The sequence below is a fragment of the Oncorhynchus kisutch genome, linkage group LG3 (genome assembly GCF_002021735.2).
Source record: "Oncorhynchus kisutch isolate 150728-3 linkage group LG3, Okis_V2, whole genome shotgun sequence".
Classification (NCBI taxonomy): Eukaryota; Metazoa; Chordata; class Actinopteri; order Salmoniformes; family Salmonidae; genus Oncorhynchus; species Oncorhynchus kisutch.
Genome location: NC_034176.2, coordinates 21,616,849 through 21,640,833, shown reverse-complemented (window position 1 = coordinate 21,640,833; position 23,985 = coordinate 21,616,849). Strand labels below are relative to the sequence as shown.

Below are 23,985 nucleotides of genomic sequence, written 5' to 3'. Positions count from 1 at the left end.
GCAATACAGAACATCAAGATTAGCATAAATGTATCTTCAACTCCCCATTAGCTAGGAATGTGTTCTGCTGTGAGATCAGCCTTGACGGAGAGGTTTACGTTAGCCAACCAAGCTGTTAGGGCTCTGACAGTAGCAAGATGTACTATAAATATTGTTGCTGGAGCAACGCAATAATATATTATTACTAAGTGTGATTCTTCTACATTGATCAATGGTCACAAAAGTGATGAGGGATTATAAAATATAGTGTGAACCTGTATGATAGCCAGGAATAGCTCAAAGTTAGCAACCTCTCTAATCTGTGTTTCTGACTGCAGGTTTAATTTTGAAGAGGAGACACCAACAACAAACTTTGACACCTTTCCAGCAGCCATTCTCACAGTTTTCCAGGTGATGCTCAATGAAGTTGTGCTTTGTTTGCCTTTTGAAAATCACTTTATATTGTAATTACCGTAATACCATTAGCTAAATCCGTGACAATATGTTTGTGTCTCCTAGATTCTGACAGGAGAGGACTGGAATGCGGTGATGTATCATGGGATAGAGTCCCAGGGGGGCGTTCGGTGGGGAATGTTCTCCTCTATCTACTTCATCGTTCTCACCCTGTTTGGAAACTGTATCCTCTCTAGATGATCGACCTGCATTGATTAAATAAAATAAAATGTGATTAAATAAAATAAAATGTGATAGCCTGTGATAGTAACATGATTTGGCACAGATTTGTACACTATAAGAATTTAAATATACACCGAGTATACCAAACATTAGGAACACCACCCATTTTGCCCTCAAAACAGCCTCAATTCGTCAGGGCATGGGTTCTACAAGCAGTCGAAAGCATTGCACAGGGATGCTGACCCATGTTGACTCCTGTGCTTCCCACAGTTGTGTCAAGTTGGCTGAATGTCCTTTGGTGGACCATTCTTGATACACATGGGAAACTTGAGCGTGAAAAACCCATCACTGTTGTAGTTTTTCACACAAACCTGTGCGCCTGGCACCTACTACCATACCTTGTCCAAAGACACTTGAATCTTTTGTCTTACCCATTCACCCTCTGAATGGCACACATACGCAATCAAATGATTCTTTAACCTGTTTCCTTCCCTTCATCTACACTGATTGAAGTGGATTTAACAAGTGACATCAATAAGGGAACCAAATCTTTCAGCTGGATTCACCTGGTCAGTCTATCTCATGGGAAGATCAGGTGTTCTTAATATTTTGTCTACTCAGTGTATACTGTATAGCAGGGCTTGACATTAACACTTGTCCTCTTGTCTTGGACAACAATATAGATTTCGATTGTCCGAAAAGAAAAGTATAAAAAAATCGAACTAAAATCACAATGTCAAACAATTCCTCCGATCAGAGAGGCTAACATTGGAATAATATTCAAATCTATTTTTCATGTACATAAATAAAAAGCCTACATGTCAAAGTGTAGGTGATATGCATATTGGCTGCAGCCTCATGTCCAAACCGATACCTTACCGTGAAATGCAAATTACTAAATTTACTAAATACTAACAAACAAAGAAATAACACAATAAAATAATAATAACGAGGCTAAATACAGGGGGTACCAAGTCAATGTGCGAGGGTACAGGTTAGTCAAGGTAATTGAGGTAATATGTACATGTAGGTAGGGGTAAAGTGACTGTGCATAGATAATAAACAGAGTAGCAGCAGCGTAAAAAAAAGGAGTCAAATCAAATAGTCCAGGTAGGGGTAGCCATTTTATTAATTGTTCAGCAGACTTATGGCTTGGGGGTAGAAGCTTTAAGGAGCATTTGGACCTCGACTCGGCGCTCCAGTACCGCTTGCCGTGCCATAGCAGAGAAAACAGTCTATGACAACTTGTAGGGCCTTCCACTGACACCGCCTGGTATAGAGGTCCTAGATGGCAGAAAGCTTGGCCCCACATTGGGATACAGAGCTGTTGCCATACCAAGCGGTGATGCAACCAGTCAGAATGCTCTCAATGGTGCAGCTGTAGCACTTTTTGGCACCACACTGCCAGGACTCTGACCTCCTCTCTATAGGCTGTCTCATCATTGTGGGTGATCAGGCCTACCACTGTTGTGTAATTGGCAAACTTAATGATGGTGTTGGAGTCGTGCTTGGCCTCGTAGTCATTGGTGAACAGGTATTACAGGAGGGGACTAGGCATGCACCCCTGAGGGGCCCCTGTGTTGAGGATCAGTGTGGCAGATGTGTTGTTGCCTACCCTTACCACCTGGGGGCAGCCCATCAGGAAGTCCAGAATCCAGTTGCAGAGGGAGGTGTTTAGTCCCCGGGTCCTTAGCTTAGGGATGAACTTCGAGGGCACTGTGGCGTTGAACACTTAGCTGTAGTCAATGAACAGCATTCTCACATAGGTGTTCCTTTTGTCCAGGTGGGAAAGGGCAGTGTGGAGTACATGTCCAGGTGGGAAAGGGCAGTGTGGAGTACATGCCCAGGTGGGAAAGGGCAGTGTGGAGTACAATTGAGATTGCATCATCTGTGGATCTGTTGGTGCGGTATGCGAATTGGAATGGGTCTACGTTTTCTGGGATGATTCTGTTGTGAGCCATGACCTGCCTTTCAAAGGACTGGTGTTCTCGTGCATGCTTCAGTGTTGCTTGCCTCGAAGCGAGCATAGATGGCATTTAGCTCGTCTGGTAGGCTCGCGTCACTGAGCAGCTTATGACTGGATTTCCCTTTGTGATCCATAGTAGTTTGCAAGCCCTGCCACATCCAACGAGCATCTGAGCCGGTGTAGTAGGAATCAATCTAAGTCCTGTATGGACACTTTCACTGTTTGATAGTTCGTCTGAGGGCATAGCGGGATTTCTCATAAGTTTATGCATTATTGTCCGCTCCTTGAAAGCGGCAGCTCTAGCCTTTAGGTCAGTGTGGATGTTGCCTGTAATCCATGGCTTCTGGTTAGGGTATATACGTACGGTCACTGTGGGGATGACGTCATCGATGCACTTATTGATGAAACTGGGGACTGATGTGGTGTACTCCTCAATGCCATTGGATGAATCCCAGAACATATTCCAGTCTGTGCTCGCAAGACAGTCTTGTAGCTTAGCATCCATGTCATCTGACCACTTCCGTATTGAGTGAGTCACTGGTACTTCCTGCTTTAGTTTTTGCTTGTAAGCAGGAATTGGGAGGATATAATTATAGTCAAATTTGCCTAATGAATTGCGAGGGAGAGCTTTGTACCTGTCATTAGGAGCGCCGTCCCTGGCCGCTAGGAGCGACGCTTCTGAATAAACATTTTCTTGTTTGCTTATGGCATTATACAGTTATTTTAGTGTGGTCTTAGTGCTTGTGCGCCAGCTGTTATTGACAAATAAACACAGGCTACCACCTCTCGTCTTACTTGAGGTAGCTGTTCTGTCTTGCCGATGCACAGAAAATCCAGCCAACTGTTTATCTATGTTGTAGTTCAGCCACGACTCAGTGAAACATAAAAATTACAGTTTTTAATGTCCCGTTAGTAGGATAGTCTCGAACAGAGCTCATCCAGTTTATTCTCAAGTGGTTGCATGTTGGCCAATAGGAAGGAGGGTAGAAATGGGTTACCCACTCGCCAACAAATTCTCACAAGGCACCCGGATCCACGCCTCTGTATCTCAGTCTCCTCTTCATGTGAATGAGGGGGATTGGGGCCTGGTCCGGAAGCAGCAGTAAATCCTTCGCGTCAGACTCATTAAAGAAATAATCTCTGTTCAGCTCGAGGTGAGTAATTGCTGTTATGGTATCCAGAAGCTCTTTTCGGTCATAGGAGATGGAAGCAGAAACATTACGTACCATAAAAGTTACAAACAATGTGGGGAAAAAAAGCACAATTGGTTAGGAGCCCGTAAAACAGCAGCCATCCCCTCCAGCACCATTTACTTTCTTATGATCTTCTAGGTACAAGAACCCCCTTACCTTCTAACCACTCTTGTGTAGCTTGTAAACAAAACATGTTACATGTGCAGGTTCATGAGAGTCTCATCTTTTCATAGATAGCTTTTAACAGTTTGTAACTCAAACCATTTGGACTCTATGGAAATGTTTGTATAAAGTCCTTCGGGATCCACCCTTGTCTCACCAACACTGCTCTAGCTCTGTCCCTGTTTATCACACAAACTAATGGTCTGTAGCTCAAACACAAAATATTTAAAAGGGCTTCGTCCAAAATGTGCCGGCGGTATAGTGGAACTAATTGGGTTAAAGGCTCCCTAACAGCTTCTACCACCAAGCCATAAGACTGCTGAACAGTTAATGAACTGGCTACCCGGACCATTTGCATTGACCCCCTCCCCCCTTTTTTTATGCTGCTGCTACTTGCTGTTTATTATCTATGCACGGTCACTTTAACCCTACATACATATTACCTCAATTACCTTGACTAACCTGTACCCCCGCACATTGACTCGGTATCAGTACCACCTGTATATAGCCTCGTTATTGTAATATTTTCTTAACTCTTATTTTTTCTTAACTGGACTGTTGATTAAGGGCTTGTAACTAAGCATTTCATGGTAAGGTCTACCTGTTGCCAATAGACAGCGTGTAGCCTACATTTTGGTCTGATTCTCTATGGTAAAAATGCTTCCTTGCATCATACAATTATGTAGTGAAAAATCAGTCCTACTTGTCTGAAGGGAAAGTGGCAAAAAATAGTTAATGTCAAGCTCTGCTGTATAGGATGATTAGGATCCGATGTAAATTTTGATTGATTGACTGTTTGAACTTACCTGACCACTCACTGATCAGACACTCTGCTCAATGTCTTCTTGGCCATCGCTGTTGACAACCTTGCAAACGCACAGGAGCTCACTAAGGTAATGGTACATATTACAGTAAGGCGTCCAGCCTCAGAACGAGAGAGAGAGAGAGCAAGAGTTCAGCTGATGTTCCATCATAAAAGTCAGCTGTCTAATCAAACGACTCATGGAAATTAATTTCATTGATGCTTGTTGGATTAGACAGGTAATATTCCTATTAGGATATAGAGTGCCTTGCTTTACTAGTTCCTTTACCCTGTCGTCTGGTGCTGTTCTGGGATGACTGCTGTTTGTCCTGGTCAATAACTCAAAGCAATGAATCTCCTAACTGGTTGTAGGATTTTCAACCATTAAATCCATTAAATCTTCGTGGTCACTCCAGAAAGAGTTGATGACATTGATTTGTTGGCTTGTGACAGGGCTTATCATCATGTCTCCATTGATGGCCCTCCTACCCACCCCTGTGTGATCTTCTTTCCTCTGTGTGTGTGTACTCCCCAGGACGAGGAGGAGCAGGAGGTGGCCATCACTAAGAAGATGGCCCTCCAGAAGGTCAAGGAGGTGAAGGAGGTCAGCCCCATTTCGGCAGCTAACATCTCCATCACAGCGTAAGTCATGATATGGCGTTTGATCCAGTTTCCCCCTGCTTACCCCCCCCCCCCCCCCCCCCCCCCCCCAAGCACACCACACTGTCCCCCCCTCCTGAGAGATGCTCTTTTATATTCTTTTTAGTTTGTCTACATGAGATGTTGTGTTGTTTGTGGCTCAATATACTGTCTGTAGGCCCAGTTTTTTGTTGATTGTGTTCTGAGTTTCGAATGATTTAACCCTTCTATTCCCAATGTCTGATGTTTTGATAGAACATGTGTTCTCTCTTTGAGTCACTGTAGGGCTCAATGTTGTAAAGCAGTTAGTAGAAGGATTAAGAAGGGTCAGAGATACCTTAATACTCTGGCTCCCACCCCCACATAGGCTACACAGTATGCTGTACACAGGCCAACATGGAGCGGAGGGGGCAATGCCAGCAAGGTAATTTCATAAACAATGAGCATAGATTGAGCATGCAATGCTGTACATTCAGACATATGGTTCTGTGGTGTATACCATTGTTGGACCCCACCACTAATCTATTTTGAGTGACAGGCACTTAACATAAAATGTCAATTGAGCTAGCTAAATAGATAGTCCACATGAGATATTGAGCATATCAGTCATTATATGTGGCACTATATCCTTGTACTGCCGTTCAACTATGTATAACATCTGCAATTAGTGTCTTCATAGTAGATCGTAGCATTATATGTGATTCTGCCATTGTTTTAAATGTTTTGTCTTAAATGTTTCAAGGCACTGTTTTATCTTATTTTAAACATGTGATGTAGCCATCAATTTGAGAACCTTATTAATATTTGTTTTGAGTATTTTTTCCTCCATATTTCCTCAAACTAATTATAAATGTAATGTAACTGGACTTGAAACATGGCACCTATACATCTCTTGCACAGAGATTTCTGTCTCTGCATTGCGAGATATGACTATATTCACTATTGTCTTGGAGGTTGAACATCTCAAAACTGCTACTATCATTCCTTTATTTCCTCAGTCTGCTGGTCTCAAACTGAGACTCCCATTGAGTTGACATCTAATAGGAAAGTACAGGGACAGACAGGTGGATAGATGGAAAGAGGGTGTCCTGTCCTCCTTCTGACCCTGAACTCTCCCCCTCTTTTGTTCTCCCTCCCCCAACTTTTGTTTTTTTGCATGTGCAGTTTTGTAAAGCAAAGTCGAGGTGCACTCTCTTGCAGCTCGTCCGTCTGCAGCGTTAATTCACTGTGAGTGTTTACTCTCCGTTACACTTTACCTCATCACCCTCCTTCTCCTCCCTAGCCTGGGTCCCCTTCACTGTGTGCAGTAGCCAATTCTTCTATCTTTATCATGCCTTTAATGTTGGGCTTGGCTGGAAACGAACACAGAGAGGAGTTGACTAAAGCCCACACTGGACCACCAGGCTACCCCCCCCCCCTCCTCCTCCATCTCCCCCTTGACTCCCAACTGAGCATGGTGTCATACCATTATGAGTTTTCCACTGTGTTGAACTGTTGCAGATGAATGTGGAAGCCTGCCTCAGTAATGGGTGTCATGAGATGGTATGCTCATGCTGTATCTACATATGTTTGTCATGATGGACCAGTGAATGTATTGAATACTGTACATCTGCACTTGCAGTTGCAGTGACTGAGCTCTCCTCGTGACTCTCCCTCTCTAAAGAATGACTTCCTGCCTATACTGGGTTTACCACTCAGAGGTAGTCTGTTGTGCTGCTGGACTGGGCTGGGCTGGGTTAATAGCAAGCCCCTGCTGTGTAGAGCAGACGTTCTGTAGGGGAGATACTGAAAGCCGTTCTCACTCCCTGTCTTAATGACCCACCGCAAAGCCACTAGAAACTGTCGCTGACGCTCAGTGAGTCAGCAGTTCCATCTGAGCAGCTCTGTAATGGCCACCATGTGCCACAGGACCAGATGCCACTGTCAAGCAGCTGGAGAGGCAAAACACACACACACAAACTTGCATGCAGGTACACACACACACACACACACACACACACACACACACACACACACACACACACACACACACACACACACACACACACACACACACACACACACACACACGTGTTTAAGATAAAGTCAAGTACTAAATCTCCTTATTGTAGTTCAATACCAACATCTGGGTCTTTCCCTTGTCTTCTTTAGTTTTAGTTCTCCTCTCGGTGAAGTAAGTTATTTGGTTTCTGTGTTATTTGTGTCGCCCCATGTTTCTCCTCTGTCAGTCTTTATAAACTCTTGTTTCTACCTGTGTTTGTTTTCAATGTCTCCTAACCTGTTAATGGCAGGGAGCGTACTCTTAGTCTGCCCCTTGTTTGTTTCAATGTGCTCCTTTATGTGTTTTAGGAGTTATGTCTGCTCCCCAGTCCATCACTACTTGAGGTCAACTATCTTATGGTGGCCATGTCAATCTACTTGAATAGCATACATACCTTCCTGGTGATGACCATCATCATCATCATCATCGTGTTTACATTATTGAAGCAGGATGGAACCAAACTCTTGTCCCTTTTCTTTATTTTGCCCTACATAAGCATGTATCATTTCCTCCTTATACAGTAGTATACCGTACACTATACTGTAAATTCACTCAAATATTCCCCTGCCTCCCCTCCATTCACCCCATGTCAGAGACCTCATAGTTTAGAGCAATACTCTGTTGTCAGGTAAGTAATGGAGGAAAGATTGCAGCCCTGGGGTTGAAAATGACCACTAGGCGAGAACAAGTAGACATGATAGTATACAGTCGAAGTTGGAAGTGTACATACACTTAGGTTTGAGTCATTACAATTCTTCTTTTTTTCGACCACTCCACACATTTCTTGTTAACAAACTATAGTTTTGACAAGTCGGTTAGGACATCTACTTTGTACATGACACAAGTAATTTTTCCAACAATTGTTTACAGACAATTGTTTACAGTATTTCACTTATAATTCACTGTATCACAATTCCAGTGGGTCAGAAGTTTACATACACCAAGTTGACTGTGCCTTTAAACAACTTGGAAAATTCCAGAAAATGATTTCATGGCTTTAGAAGCTTCTGATAGGCTAATTGACGTCATTTGAGTCAATTGGAGGTATACCCGTGGATGAATTTCAAGGCCTACCTCCAAACTCAGTACCTCTTGGGAAAATCAAAATAAATCAGCCAAGACCTCAGAAAAAAATTGTGGACATCCACAAGTTTGGTTCATCCTTGAGAGCAATTTCCAAACGCCTGAAGGTACTACGCTCATCTGTACAAACAATGGTACGCAAGTATAAACACCATGGGGACCACACAGCCGTCATACCGCTCAGGAAGGAGACGCGTTCTGTCTCCTAGAGATGAACGTACTTTGCTTGCGAAAAGTGCAAATCAATCCCAGAACAACAGCAAAGGACCTTGTGAAGATGCTGGAGGAAACAGGTACAAAATATCTATATCCACAGTAAAACGAGTCCTATATCGACATAACCAGAAAAGTCGCTCAGCAAGGAAGAAGCCACTGCTCCAAAACCGCCATAAAAAAGTCAGACTACGGTTTGCAACTGCACATGGGGACAAAGATCGTACTTTTTGGAGAAATGTCCTCTGGTCTGATGAAACAAAAATATAAATGTTTGGCCATAACCGTGAAGCACGGGGGTGGCAGCATCATGTTGTGGGGGTGCTTTGCTGCAGGAGTGACTGGTCCACTTCACAAAATAGATGGCTTCATGAGGCAGGAAAATTATGTGCATATATTGAAGCAACATCTCAAGACATCAGTCAGGAAGTTAAAGCTTGGTCGCAAATCGTTCTTCCAAATGGACAATGACCCTAAGCATACATCCAAAGTTGCGGCAAAATGGCTTAAGGACAACAAAGTCAAGGTATTGGAGTGGCCATCACAAAGCCCTGACTTCAATCCTGTGGAAATTTGTGGGCAGAACTAATAAAGCATGTGCGAGCAAGAAGGCCTACAAACCTGACTCAGTTACACCAGCTCTGTCAGGAGAAATGGGTCAAACTTCCCCCAACTTATTGTGGGAAGCTTGTGGAAGGCTACCTGAAACGTTTGACCCAAGTTAAACAATTTAAAGGCAATGCTACCAAATACTAATATGTAATCTTCTGACCCACTGGGAATGTGATGAAATAAATAAAAGCTGAAATAAATCATTCTCTCTACTATTATTCTGACATTTCACATTCTTAAAATAAAGTGGTGATCCTAACTGACCTAAGACAGGGAATTTTTACAAGGATTAAATGTCAGAAATTTGGAAAAACTGAGTTTCAATGTATTTGGCTAAGGTGTATGTAAACTTCCGACTTCAACTGTATATAGTTGTCATGCTGTTGTAGGAAAGTTAATTCTGTTTTATTCACAGCAAAGGAAGTAATGTATGATGTATTGGAATACGTGTGGTAGGAAGACTACTGATTTAGAATACATGTGTTCAACCATTTCAAAATACTCTAAAGACACGCAAATGGAGCATGTCAGAGCATGGCCTTGGTCTACCATGCTTGGCCTGTCCATAAAGGCTTTCTTTTTACCTGTGGTAATGGAGTGGGAACAGACTGTTTTGCTGTGAGGAAACCTCCATTGTACTTGCATGCTGTATATAATTCAGCATGCAGGAGTTTTATGTCTTCTGATATGTGATGTATTCCATAATTCTGTTTTTATCCTTCTCTTCAAATACATAAAATACATGTAACTCACGCAGTAAAGGAGAGTTTTTCAGTGTACCCTATTAAAGGGGAACTACCCTGTCCCTCTGCTCTGTCTGTCCACCTGCAGTATGGAGCAGCAGAAGTCTCTGAAGATGATGTCAGTGTGGGAGCAGCGCACCACTCAGCTGAGGAGACACAACCTGCGGGCCAGCAGTGAGGCCCTGTACAGCGAGCTGGACCCTGAGGAGAGGCTACGCATGTCCTCCGCCCTGCACATCCGCCCTGACATGAAGACCCACCTGGACCGGCCCCTGGTCGTGGAGCCCCACGATGGCCCCGGCCCCATGGGCTACCTCAAGCCCTGGACCCCTGAGGAGACAGATAACCCTGGGGACCCAGCCGGCCCCCAGCCACGTAGGCGCCACCGGGACAGGGAGAGACCCATCGACAAGGCCAATGACATTGGAGATTCAGGCAAAGAGGGTAGGCACCATGTCCATCACAGTCGCAGCAAGGACCCCAACGGGACTCGGTGCAAGGAGGGGAAGAGTGAGCGGTCGCACAGCCGTGAGGGTGGCAGGAGGCACCACCACCAGACCTCAGTGGACGAGGGAGGTGGAGGGGGAACTGGGACGGGAGAGAGAGAGCACCGCCACCACCACTCCCACAGACAGGCCAGAGAGGGTAATGGCACTGTCAACAGCGGACGCAAGGATGAGCGCAGGTCACGCCACAAAGATGGCCGCTCGGGAGAGATATGCTCCAGGGGAGAGAACGGGGCCAATGGGGAGAGGAGGAGACAGAAGACCCACAGTTACAGGGGCAAGTCCACACTGGAGGGAGAGGAGCACAGTGAGAGGGAGAGGGGGAAGGGCCACAGGTAAGATTGTCTCAGTCCCTGGCTCTCTCTCTTACGTCTCCAGATGACTTCTGCATGACTATATTGGTTAACTACTGCAAATCTACATGGCATATCATTTTGCAATGATGATATCCCATAATGTTATTTTAGAGGAACAGATGTCTACTTAGTACCAGAGATCAATGAGTTTTGCTCTATGGTCATTTCCTCTGTTTCCCAGGGACAGATATGTGGAATCTGAGGGCGACTCCATGGCCACTAGCACCCAGCAGGACCCTGGAGATCAGAGGTGGGGCACAGAGATACCTGAGGACTCAGACAACCATAGGAATGTCAGACGGACAGGACGGACGGCCATCCACATCCCCCCTGTCACCATCACCGCCCCGCCTGGGGAGACCACCCTTATCCCCAGTCAGTACCAACAATAACCCTAACACTCATCCCCAGTCAGGACCAACCTTAACCCCAACACTCATCCCCAGTCAGTTTCGTAAATCTATTTTCACTCTAGTACTGTTAGTTCAGTGTCCTGTGTTGCTGAGGTGTATCTAAAGCTTTGTATATGTGTCCCAGTGAACAGTATAGACTGTGAGACCATACCTATGAACAAGGAGAAGAAGACCCTGGAGGCGTTGACTCGGACCGGACCCAGACCCATCCTCCCCTACAGCTCCATGTTTGTGTTTGGCCAGACCAACATGTGAGTGGGTCACGTGGCATGGGCAGCTCTATACTATATGCTACACAACTCATACCATTCAAACCACACGCACTCTGCCATCCATGAGAACATTGTCACATGGTCCCACTTTTAACTCCTGTTAACATTATAGTGCATATCTTAAAGGCAATTGACTAGCACTTTCCTTTAAATCCACACACTCACTCAAATGTCCATCTTTGTAGATTTCCTGTAAACCTTTGCATAAACCTACGATCAATTAACAGCAAACTGTGATAGCCTGTCTATATGCAGCCAGCCATTGTGTTAGCCTTTTGTTATAGTGTTGACTATCATTCACTATCATTCATATGTCATCATATCATCACTGTATATTATCAAATCAATTCTCTATGTGTAATTTAATTACGCAATTTAAACTAATCATGTAACTTTAATTAACTAGGAAGTCAGGGCACCACGGGAATATGTTGTTTATAGAGTTTCAATTTCCCGAATATAACTATTCTGATATTTTCATGTCTTATCGATTACATTCACGCATTAATGGATTATTACCTCATCAGTCATATTCTGAATGTCTCAAACCCTTGGCTATCTGCTCGAAACCTAGCCTAGATAATGAGTCAGCAATATACAAATTGGCTTAATTAGTTATTTACTAACTAACTTAATCAATCACAGAATTACATAAACACACACACAAATAGGTCATACATTGGTTACTGACTTGATAGAAAAGTCCCTAGTGGGCTAAGCCGATATGACGGCTTGGTAGACAATGAAAGGGGGTGGGGACACTCAAGAGCGGGAAACTCAGAGAGGATAACTACACTCATAGCAATTGCTAATACTTTGAACATGAACAACCGCTCATTCGAAAATAAATTGTACAATTTTTGGCTGTCCCTCTCTGCGATCGCCGGTCCGTCTGCTGGATAGTCAGTCTACAGGAAGCCTCTGGTTTGTCCACCAGAGATCATCGTATTTTACGACTGCCATAAAGTGGCCCCCTCCACCCTCCCTCTGTGAGAAAGAGAGGGCGCTGTAGAGCGGACCCACTACAACCTGATCCTTCAGATCTTCACAGGAGAGTTATGACACTGTCTATATGCGCCCAGCCACTGTGATAGCCTGTCTATATGCAGCCAGCCATTACTAGGAACAGTGTTTACATTAGATGATGTCTCGCAGGTTAGCTGTGTATATATTTCTCTCTCTCTTTCTCTCCGTCTTTTCCAGGGTGCGGCGTCTGTGTCATTACATTGTGAGCCTGCGGTACTTTGAGATGTGTATCCTGGTAGTGATATCTATGAGTAGCATTGCATTGGCTGCTGAGGACCCTGTCCAGGCCAACGCTCCACGCAACAATGTGAGTCTGCACACACACACACACCACACACAGGCAGTCATGCCAGACACACACACGTCCCCTCAATCTGGCAGCCATAGTCCGTACATCTACATGTACACCAGAGGGATGGACAACTTTGATGGGGGTGGGGGCCACAAAAAATCTGAGGTGCAGTCAGAGCGGGCCCTTTTGCTGACAAGTGCTAATTGAGTGACTGTCAGTGACTGACATACCGAGATAAAAACTGCTGATACACAACATTTTGGGGAAATTGATCTGCGGGCTGCCAGTTGCCCATCCCTGATTTATATTTACACTGTCATGACATCTCTGATGACTCAGTCAGAAAAATAATGACAGGTGTGACAACAAAGTTCTTCCAAATCGATCTGTAAGCAAGGAGAGGACCAGACAGCTGTTCAAATGAGCTGGAGGAATAATTCATTTTGCATGGCCTCTTATCTGTGTTTTTTTAATTACTAATGCACTCACTCTCCTGTTCAGGTGCTCAAGTATCTGGACTACGTCTTTACGGGAGTTTTCACATTTGAGATGGTGATTAAGGTAAGAGCTTGGGTAGCATGTGATGTTTACTACATGCTAAATGACTGAACAAAAATGACATGTTATCAGATACTTTTGGCAGCTGTCTTAGTCTTCCACTATGTTAGACTAGGATTGATTTCTTTGTTTTTCACTCAGTTACTTCTATAGTTGTATTGGCCTCATGCCACATCCCATGTTTAATTAAATGCATTACTAAGTGAGAGCCCTTTAATAATAATAATGTATTACTTTTCTATAGCACTTTTCATAGAATCTCAAAGTGCTTCAAGAGCAAAAAAACAAAGAAGCAATATATCATGACAGGTCAACCAATAGAGGCCAAGTCTTTAACATCCAAAGATGGAGAGGGTCAGTTCATTGCTTGAGTGAAGGGAGCTGGACAGGGGAAGGTAGACGATGGTGATGGAGTCTGCTGATGATCTTGTAGAGGGCAAGTCTGGGAACCAGCCGGAGTCCTATAGCCTCTGGACTTCTCCTCTTCCACTCTGTGTAGCATCTACTTAGGTGATGTCTCAGCAGCTTTGGGCGCCAGAAAGCTCACCACACAAAGTTCAGAATAGTAGCCAGTTGTCCTCACTATGAGCCTGTGGCCTTAGCACGGCTGTATTCCTCTGTCTCCCACTCCTCTCATGCTTCAGGCGACTCCTCAAATGATGTTCTCAAAAGATCTGGAATTCGCAGCCAGGTGAAACAGATGTCCAGATGATTTTTTTTTAGCTAGTGTTGTGACTTTACTTTCATTAATCTAATGGCTGTTTTTTATTTAATCCACTAACTATGTTGAATTGTAACTCAATTAAATGAATGATGTAAGCAACAACAGAAGAAGTTGTTTAACGAGTTACCATCTCCCGAATTAAACTCGAGAAGATAGATAAGTTATATATTGATAAGTAACTTATTAATCATTACCTCATATCAGTCTCATTCTGAACAGTTGTAACCTTATTGGATCTGCACAAATTGATTTGAATTATTTATTTTCTAGCTAACTAAATAATAACACAGAATACACATACACACTTACATGAGACAAAGGTCCCTAGGCGACTGACAAGATACACCGGCTTATTACACAGAGATGGAGAAGGGGGTGGGGAAAGTAGAGAGCGAGAGAAAAAGGGAAATTTATTGTGGATACATTCTAGGACTGTCTTCACATTAATCATATACCTTGCACACAAACCGCCAGTCCTCAGCACTCTGGTCGAAAAGGGCTTATCTGACTTCACTTGGGGCATGGCTACTTAATGTGCAAAGGACATCAAAAACCATTATCTCATTAGAAAACCAAAATCACATTCTTATCTTAACAAAAATAGTTTAATCATTCTTCATATTCTATTCACATCAGGTTGGATGAAAACGTGACAGCTAAAGGGGGTTTCCTTCCTTAGATACAGTATTTGGTTCACACAATATGACATTAGTTTTTTTACATCTAACCATTTCCCACATTCGGATGTTAGAAATATTGTTCCAAAGTGAATCTTTTGGACATTAGAGTTTTGGGCTGGCGGACAAAGACATTCCTTTGGTTGATACTAATTAGCCAAGAGAGTCCTCTGCTGCATACAATTTATGACCGGGCGTGAGGTGTCACAAAACCCCCACATCAATCTCTCCTCTCCTCTGCGGGTGAGAGGGGTCTGATAGAAGTTGATTAATTGAAAACCTGATCTTTGGACCCTCACAGGAGAGTCATGACACTAGCTAGCCAAGCCAAAAAGTGTTAACCAGTCAGTCTACTTGCAAATCCATGGCTCAAAAACTCCAGATATAAGCAATAAAAATGTGATGTTATCAACAAATTATAATTAAAAAAATATATATATATTTGAAACACACAAAAAAGAAATGAAATATGTGCAAATTTAAAGGAAATCTGTGCTTAGGCTGCTACTAGGGCACCATGTCAACTGGTTGATGAAAAGGGCAGTGCAGTTAAAAACATGATTTTCTCATTTGTTCAATTATATTTCCACTCAAGGAGGTCAAAATAACACTCTGGAATTGTGAAAATGATGGGAATGCCCTTTCTTTTTGTTATGCCTGGAATTTCAGCCTGTTCAGGTGGGACGGAACTTTTAGCCCACATCATGATGTCAAAATGTGATCTGATTATAATAGACCAATGACTGTTCATCTGGGCAAGGGAGTGGATTCTAGACTATCCTATGAGCCAGTCAGAGCTGTGTATGTAAATATCTTCAAATTTCTTTCCTGAAGCCCACATGATCAGACTGAGCATTTCAACGGACAAAGAGGTTCAGGGAAATATATGATAAAATATCTATTTTGGAGTTATTTTCATTCAAACTAACACACACAGTGATGTATTAGACATACAGTTATGATTTAAAAAGAAAATGACAAAGACTGCATGGGAGCTTTAATTTAATACATTTGGTGTAGGACTATGGGAGGTTCTGCCACACTCAGTGTACTGTAGCATCTAACCCTGCTCTCTGATTGGTCCAGATGGTTGACCTGGGCCTTCTTCTCCATCCTGGTTCTTACTTCAGAGATCTCTGGAACATTCTGGACTTCATTGTGGTCAGTGGAGCACTGGTGGCATTTGCATTTTCGTAAGTTTAATATTTTCTTACTAACATTCATAATCACCCCCATTTAAAAAAAGAAGAAGAATTGCACATGTCAAATTTGACCAAAGAACTGATTCATTGCACTTTCCCAGACACTGGTTGTAAAATATGTAGACATGCTGTGCATGCATTTTTACATACACTATAATTAGTCTGTAATTTCCCATCAGAGAAATTCCTTATCATGCAATTCCTTGCAATACTGTAGAATATGTACTCTTGAATAATGATGTCTGTTACCTCTTACTGCTGCAATATTGTATTCATTATTGGCTCAGTCCAACTGTTTTTGTTATGAGAATAGGGCCATTCAGTTGAAACACTTTGTTTACTCCTGTATGCTTGCTAATGTTGCTGCTGCCTGAGGTATTGACTGAACTTACCATTAGTTCCATAAAAACACAATTGGAGAATAGGAATACCTAATGTCCTAGTCGTTTATATGCTGATAGAGCAACCGGTTGGTGTGTTTTGCAGTAGTAGGGGTTGTAATTGTGTTAAATTCACCTCCACAAAATGCCATATTTCATGGTGTGTGTGTGTGTGTGTACATATGTTTTGTGTGCTATTGACTCAAAGTTACTCTTCTGTTTCCTTGTGGCTTGGATCTCTTGAAGGAGCTTCATGGGGTAATGTTTTCACTCTCTTTCTCTCTCTCCCTCTCACACTCGCTCTCTCTCATCTTGCCTGTCTCTGTGTATGAGCGGTAGCAGGGTCTATGCTCAATCATTGGGACACAATCATCTCTCTTTCTCTGCTGTTCATCTTTTCATAATCCACTTGTCTTCTCTCACATTCATCTGCTTGACCATAGATCATCTGTGGTGTCCATGTTCCTCTCTGCTACAGGGGGCATGTCACCTCAGTGTTCATTCTCCTTGTCTCCTATCATGACTACATTTTCACTTGGACTGCACTAGACAAATACATCTGTTGCTGTGATGAGAATGATCCTTCTACTCTATAGCAGCTCATGCTTTCATTACAAAACACACATAGTTAAGCAGTGACTACTAATACAAGGTAGTAAGAAAGAAAGCCATTTTCTCTGCATGGAACTTTACAGTGTCTTCAAAACTGGTGTCATCAAGGTATCTAAATTGGTGACTGCTTACTGTGACCAGACAGTTCCAGCCTCCATTCCCACTCGTGTGTTTGTTTACAACACCCTCCCCTAGCCACTCTGACAGACAGCCGGCCGTGTTGATGGATGGACATTATTCTCCCTGCATGTCTCGGACCTCATTCTCCATGTGATCCACTGCCTCATTGTGAGTGAACCGTACCGCCACGGCCATGTGTCACCCACTACTGTACACTGTCAGGGGACTCACGGTGCTAACTGCCTGGCTCAGTGATCTGCAGCTGTCGTTGTGTTGGATGCACCTCTTGACATCCATCCTGCTGCTACAAGCTGTGGAGCTAGCTGCCTCGAACGCCGCTCAGGAGATGTTGCAGGATGTGTTTTAGGGGAAGTTGCTTCCTTAAATCTCTCAACAACATGGCATTGTTCTGTCTTCCTTCAGACATTCCTCATCTGTCAGGTGCCCTTTGTCCATTAGATACTGTATGCCTGATCGTACAGAAGAAACAAACTGTTATTTGTGCAACCCAAACAAGTGGCAGGAGTGTCTTCTTGGCAAATACAACTTGATTTGTGTCTGTTTTATGAACATTGCCTTGAACAATGAAAGCCATTATTCAACCCAATTATCCTTGATGAAGTGTCATTATGGCCTAAAATGCTATGTGGCATAGGGCCTTTTCTAGTTGGATCAGATCCTTTCACTTCCACAACAGCATTCAACTGTCTGTTACTGACAAATGAGTACTACAGCAAACAAGAAACATCTGTTTGATATATCATAGGCCCATCTCCCTTCATAATATTGTATTTTTTAGATTGTACCTGTTTATGCAAACATATTCATATTTTCTTTATGTTGGAAGTCGCCATAATTGTGCTCTGTACTTTGTGTTTTTCGCTGTTTTCCCCATCAGACCGCCACAAGGTGTGCCCAGGTGGGGACCCCCCTCTCCCCTCTACCCCTCTTTCTTCTGCTTAGACCAGGATCACATCTCTAAACCTGTATGAGTAAAGGGTTTCCTTTACAGACAAGGAGCCTTTGCCATCTCACTCTGATAGCTTTCAATATAAACCTCTCTCCAATCTGACTGTAACTGGAGACTCAAGTAAAACGTGTTCATAATTGATGCTTGGCCTAAATTCCAGCATCAACACTGGCTATACTTGCAATTATAATCATTATGTAGACTCTTAGTATTTATTTTCACTCTTTTATGCCCAAGTCAAAAATTCTCAGCTAATGTAAACACACATTCATGCTTATTCTGTTAACTATTTTCTCTAGGTGACCCACCAAGCAGGGCCCTATCAGTGCACACATTAAAACATAGTACAGTCTGGTTTCACAGGGACAGAGGGAGAATCTAAGACTACCATTAGAGTAGTGGTAAAAATAGCTGGTGCTGAGACAGAACATGATGGTTATTTTGGCTGACAGTTTTGGTTCTCCTTCCAGGGAGATGAAGTATGCTACAGACCAGCCACCTGTACCTGATAATGATGTCTTCATTCATTAAATATTTAGCCAGCTTCTCTCATAGCTGCCACCATCCAGACCCTGCAGAAAACTCCAAACGCTTCCAATGAACCTCCCAAGTCGCACGTGTTTTTCTACAAACTGATCAGACGTTCTTTGAAAGCTATCAGAATGTCATGGGTGGTTTGTCATGTGTGGGTGTTGTGTGATCTCAAACCACGGGCTCTATTTACTGTGAAAGCATGCTGGACTAATGTGCATCAGAGCATGAACGTTGCATGCTGCTGTGGTAGAGTAGAGCTATAACAGAGCCTCTGGGAGGGAGGAACCACACCATCATATTACATGACCATGCTATGTTGGGAATACGAGAGTTACAGGATGGCTTTTATTCACAGTTGAATGGGAAGTGATCTGTCTGTTTGTGTGTGGTGTGTGTGTGGTGTGTGTGTGTGTGTGTGTGTGTGTGTGTGTGTGTGTGTGTGTGTGTGTGTGTGTGTGTGTGTGTGTGTGTGTGTGTGTGTGTGTGTGTGTGTGTGTGTGTGTGTGCGATTCCAGCTGCCGGCAGACAGAGAGGAGGCAGGGTAGGGAAGGGGAAGATGTGGTGTGTTGGCAGATTTGTTGCTTTCCTCCTCCTGGACTGTATTGTTGGTGCATGTTAGTCATTAGAGGACGAAGTGTTTTTGCAAGTCTCTCGTTATCAGTTGGTGAGAAACACAGGTTACGGACAGTGACTGCTGTTGGTGAGAAACACAGGTTACGGCCAGTGACTGCTGTTGGTGAGAAACACAGGTTACGGACAGTGACTGCTGTTGGTGAGAAACACAGGTTACGGAAAGTGACTGCTGTTGGTGAGAAACACAGGTTACGGACAGTGACTGCTGTTGGTGAGAAACACAGGTTACGGACAGTGACTGCTGTTGGTGAGAAACACAGGTTACGGACAGTGACTGCTGTTGGTGAGAAACACAGGTTACGGACAGTGACTGCTGTGTAGGACTGACTTTAACAACAGATGAATTCACGTGGTATTTAAGAGTAATCTCTCCAAATTTAGAAAGACAGTGATGAGATGAAGTGACATGGGTGTGGAACATTTTACCCTGTGTTATGATGTAGAAGTTGACATTTATTGATGTGAAGTATCACATACTGATCATGTCTGGTTATTTATGTGTTGTTGACTGTTTATTGGGGTCATTGAAATCCCTCATTGTTTCACAAATGCGATGCTTTACCTTAAATCATTGCCATTTTGTGTACTGTACAATACATTGGGACATGATTTTGCACCATAATTTTAGATAACATGCAATATGTTCTATCACTTCATTGTATTTCGTTTGGAGATGCCTGCATTGTGAGGCATTTATATTGCTATTCCCACAGCTCCCCAAGGTGCTGATTCAGCAAGAGCTTTTCTGAGTCTGTAGGGAACTTTAATGTACGCGGAGTGTTAATGGGATTCTGCTCAGAATTCTTGACGTCGGTTCAGAAGATTTTCTGTTCTTCCACCCACTGTGTCTGAGAAAGTCTATTAAATCACTTGCTCCTGTATTTCCCCATCAGTCTTAATACTCTACATACTCATTTACATCCTTTCCTCTTTTCCCTCAGTCGCCTGTCTGTCTCACCATCCCAGCTTAACGACTTAGCGAGGATGTGTGTATGAAACAGCATTGGTTCCTTTAAAAATAAACATCACTGTTTCTTTTGTATCACTGGTTAGCGGTTATTCTGCAGAAATCTGATGCACAGTCTATAGCTGGTATTTACTTGATTTGTTGTCTGGTATTATTTGCATGGAGAAATATGTGTTGAGATATAATCTTTGGAGAAGGTGTATTTATCGGCATGCTATAAATCCAGAAAGTGTCTAATTTTCTCATGTAATCCAGGATTACATGCGATGCCTATCTGAATGATTTGGAGAGGCATGATCCTATGTGAGATTACTAATCCATTCTCAGTTGGGGCTGGGTGCTTGGTTGTCACAGACAATTTACCATCCTAAGGGCATCTATAGCTTTGACAAACATGTTTATACCCATATATTATGCCTTGTATCTTTCGACCACAAATCATTCTGAATGTCTTGTATAGAATACAATGTATTTAAAGTAGTGGGAGATGGGAGGATAGTACCAGCCGTTCTCCTACTAAATATTTCCTGTCACGTTTGGTCAAGACCTCTTCAAACACTTTGTTTATTAGTCGAAACCTTACAATTCATGAAACATTTAAAACCAACAGTGATTTATCAACAAGCTACTGATTTATGTCACATGTGGTTTGCCTCTTTTGTAATGCAATTGTTGTTTGAGCAGTTTCTGTACCCAACTATCTTCTCACAGGGTTTAGCAGTTGAGTGTGTTGTCTAACTTAGTGTTTTTCTTGTGTAGAGGGTCCAAAGGAAAGGACATCAGCACCATCAAGTCCCTCAGAGTTCTGCGAGTCTTACGGCCCCTCAAGACCATCAAGCGCCTGCCAAAGCTGAAGGTACAGTATGGACTTACACTGCTCTACAGTCACACGTATTCATTGCTGTTGTCAGAACATAATCATCAGTGTGTACAGTATCTAATCCAAACCCATGTTTCTGTGTGTGTGTGTTTGTGTGTGTGTGTGTCCTCTCTCAGGCTGTGTTTGACTGTGTGGTCAACTCCCTGAAGAACGTCTTCAACATCCTCATTGTCTACATGCTCTTCATGTTCATCTTCGCTGTCATCGCTGTGCAACTGTTCAAGGGGAAGTTCTTCTACTGCTCCGATGAGTCCAAGGCACTGGAGAAGGACTGCAGGTAGTTCTACAGCATTATGAAATGAAACAGGAGAAGGCATACAGTATGAACATCGTTGGCACCAAGGCACTGGGCCCAACAGTCCGATAGAGCAAACCATGTATAACGGTATCAGCTCAGGGGAGGGCTCCCCCTCCAAGGCAGCTGTGGTGGTACAGCCCTGCCTGGCTCTGGCTTGCAGCTTTGAATGCCACTATGCCAGTGTACAATTACTGTATCTTCCCCAATAGAGAGAAGCACAGCCCAGTGCTGCTTTGAAAATGATTGCAGTAATTATGTGTTTTTGTTTGAGGATCCTATTGATTTTTCACAGGGACATGGTGTTTTGTCAGTCTATAATCAAAATAGTATCTGAGTATTTATATTTGTGTATGTGTTCATGTGTGCAGTAAGTTGTTCTCCCTCTCCCCTCCCCCTGTTTCTCTCTCTCTCTCCCCTAAACAGAGGTAATTTCCTGGACTACGATAAGGATGAGGTGGCCGCCCAGCCTCGGGTGTGGAAGAAGTATGAGTTCCACTATGACAACGTGCTGTGGGCCTTCCTCACTCTCTTCACTGTGTCCACCGGAGAGGGCTGGCCCGAGTAAGTCCACTTTCCAGGTTCCTTTTGAGTTGCTCTGTAAAGTTAAGGTCTCTGGTGGACTGGTTGCTCTCAGACAGACCGGTAGTAGAATGGGTGAACGAGCCTGGGGATATGTTCTGAGAATAGGCTGTAGCTCTCAGGCAGATACACAGACAGACTGACCGACAGACTGACATTAGAACAGTAGACTGTGAATAAGCCTGCCCTGGGGATATGTTCTGAGAATGTGCTGTGGTAGTCTCTGTAATTGTCTCAAATAACTCATCTATATAAGAACATAATTAAAACTGCATGCAAAATATTTACCATGAAAGATTCTTAAGCAAACAACCCAATGATTAATTGGGAGTCAGATTAACTACTGTTCTGTGGTTGAGGAAATGCATCCGCAAGTGAGATTAGGAGGCTGCAGACTGCCCAGAATAAAGCAGCAAGGATTGTTCTAAGGTAGAAATATGATTATTCTGTTGTAGTCATGCACAATGCTCTTGGGTGGTCATCAATCAACAAGATTATTGGAAAAAAAACATGCTTATTTGATTTCATAATTTACATAATTGAAATGGCCAAACTCCATTCACAACAGGATTCATTTGGTAAGAGACACATTCAGGCAATACTAGGAATAGATTGTCCACCACTTACAGTATGTCTGATCCTGGCAAAGAAGAGAAATAGGCTAAATAACATTTAGATTCAGAGCATCAAAGAAAATGAATAATTTATCTGAGCAAACCAGAAACCTATCAATATCTAAATTCAAAGTGTGCCAGCTTGTCGGGTCAGCACACCAGAGTGCCTTCTGTGCAATTTCCAGCCTGTCCATAATTCTCCTTCTTATTCCAGCTCCTCTGTCCTCCTCAATGAAATCATTGAATTAGCTATGTTATTAAACAATCCAGTGATTTATGAAACGTCAAAATGAAGTCCATTAAATAAGACTCAGTCCTCATGACCTGGAGGACTAGGGTTAGTGGCCAGTCTCTCTCTCTCACTCAGCTGGACTTTTACTGTAAGGACCATCTTAACACGGCAGATGAAAATGAACCTTTGTATCAGCAACGGTGAACATTAATCACATGCCTATTACATTTTAACAAAGGATTTCAATTGCCTATGTCCCTAATTTTAGATATTGAACTTTAAATAGTTGAATCGTTTCCAGTTAGGTTTTAGTCATATTGTAGTTACTGTAGGAAACTTGGTAGCAGTTTAACCAATGCTGACTGTTGTTGTGGGTGGTTCCATATATTGACAGCATGGTTCCTGTGTTCCTCTCCAGTGTTCTGAAGCACTCTGTGGACGCTACCTTTGAGGACCAGGGTCCCAGTCCAGGCTACCGTATAGAGATCTCCATCTTCTACGTGGTCTACTTCGTGGTCTTTCCCTTCTTCTTCGTCAACATCTTTGTGGCCTTGATCATCATTACCTTCCAGGAGCAAGGGGACAAGGCCATGTCAGAGTGCAGCCTGGAGAAAAACGAGGTACAGCACAGGCGATAACTCACTTTGAAGCAAAGCAATAACAATTCGTATTTCTTCCAAGTATACTTTCTTCATTTGTGACGTGTTGGTCATCAGTGCCCTGTGCAGTGCAAAGCTCACGATGCTCTGTAGATGTTACCACCCTTATATAATGCTGAGTACTCAGTGCAGGTACAGTCTTTCTCTCACTGCTGCTGCTGTTTTTTATGCTGGGTTCAGTTGTGCGTGTTGAGTCGGTGAGGCTGCAGTGGATCCTGCAGTAGCAACAGATGCAGTACAGCCTACTTGGTGAGCGCCAGTGTGACAAGTCCACGATTCATTCTGGAGCCCCACCCAGCGAGTCATCCCCTATCCCCCTTCCTCATGTCTACCAGGACCCCATTAGGCAACCACAGATAGATATACAGTATCTCCCTCTGTCCCTATTCTGAACTAACACAACAGATACGTC

At 43.2% G+C, this 23,985-nt stretch overlaps 1 protein-coding gene across 1 annotated transcript in view; it reads left to right on the top strand.

Annotated features, from left to right (window-relative positions):
• LOC109873381 (voltage-dependent N-type calcium channel subunit alpha-1B-like) overlaps positions 1–23,985 on the top strand; it is a 92,225-nt gene that overhangs the window by 48,978 nt on the left and 19,262 nt on the right. Inside the window, exons 12-26 of the mRNA XM_031816346.1 lie at positions 318–390; positions 499–616; positions 4,762–4,829; positions 5,274–5,380; positions 6,542–6,604; positions 10,158–10,910; positions 11,113–11,306; positions 11,469–11,595; positions 12,820–12,949; positions 13,436–13,495; positions 15,980–16,086; positions 21,071–21,167; positions 21,308–21,468; positions 21,913–22,050; positions 23,333–23,534. Of these exons, the coding sequence (XP_031672206.1) occupies positions 318–390; positions 499–616; positions 4,762–4,829; positions 5,274–5,380; positions 6,542–6,604; positions 10,158–10,910; positions 11,113–11,306; positions 11,469–11,595; positions 12,820–12,949; positions 13,436–13,495; positions 15,980–16,086; positions 21,071–21,167; positions 21,308–21,468; positions 21,913–22,050; positions 23,333–23,534 (2,398 nt within the window). The remainder of the gene's footprint in view (positions 1–317; positions 391–498; positions 617–4,761; positions 4,830–5,273; positions 5,381–6,541; positions 6,605–10,157; positions 10,911–11,112; positions 11,307–11,468; positions 11,596–12,819; positions 12,950–13,435; positions 13,496–15,979; positions 16,087–21,070; positions 21,168–21,307; positions 21,469–21,912; positions 22,051–23,332; positions 23,535–23,985) is intronic.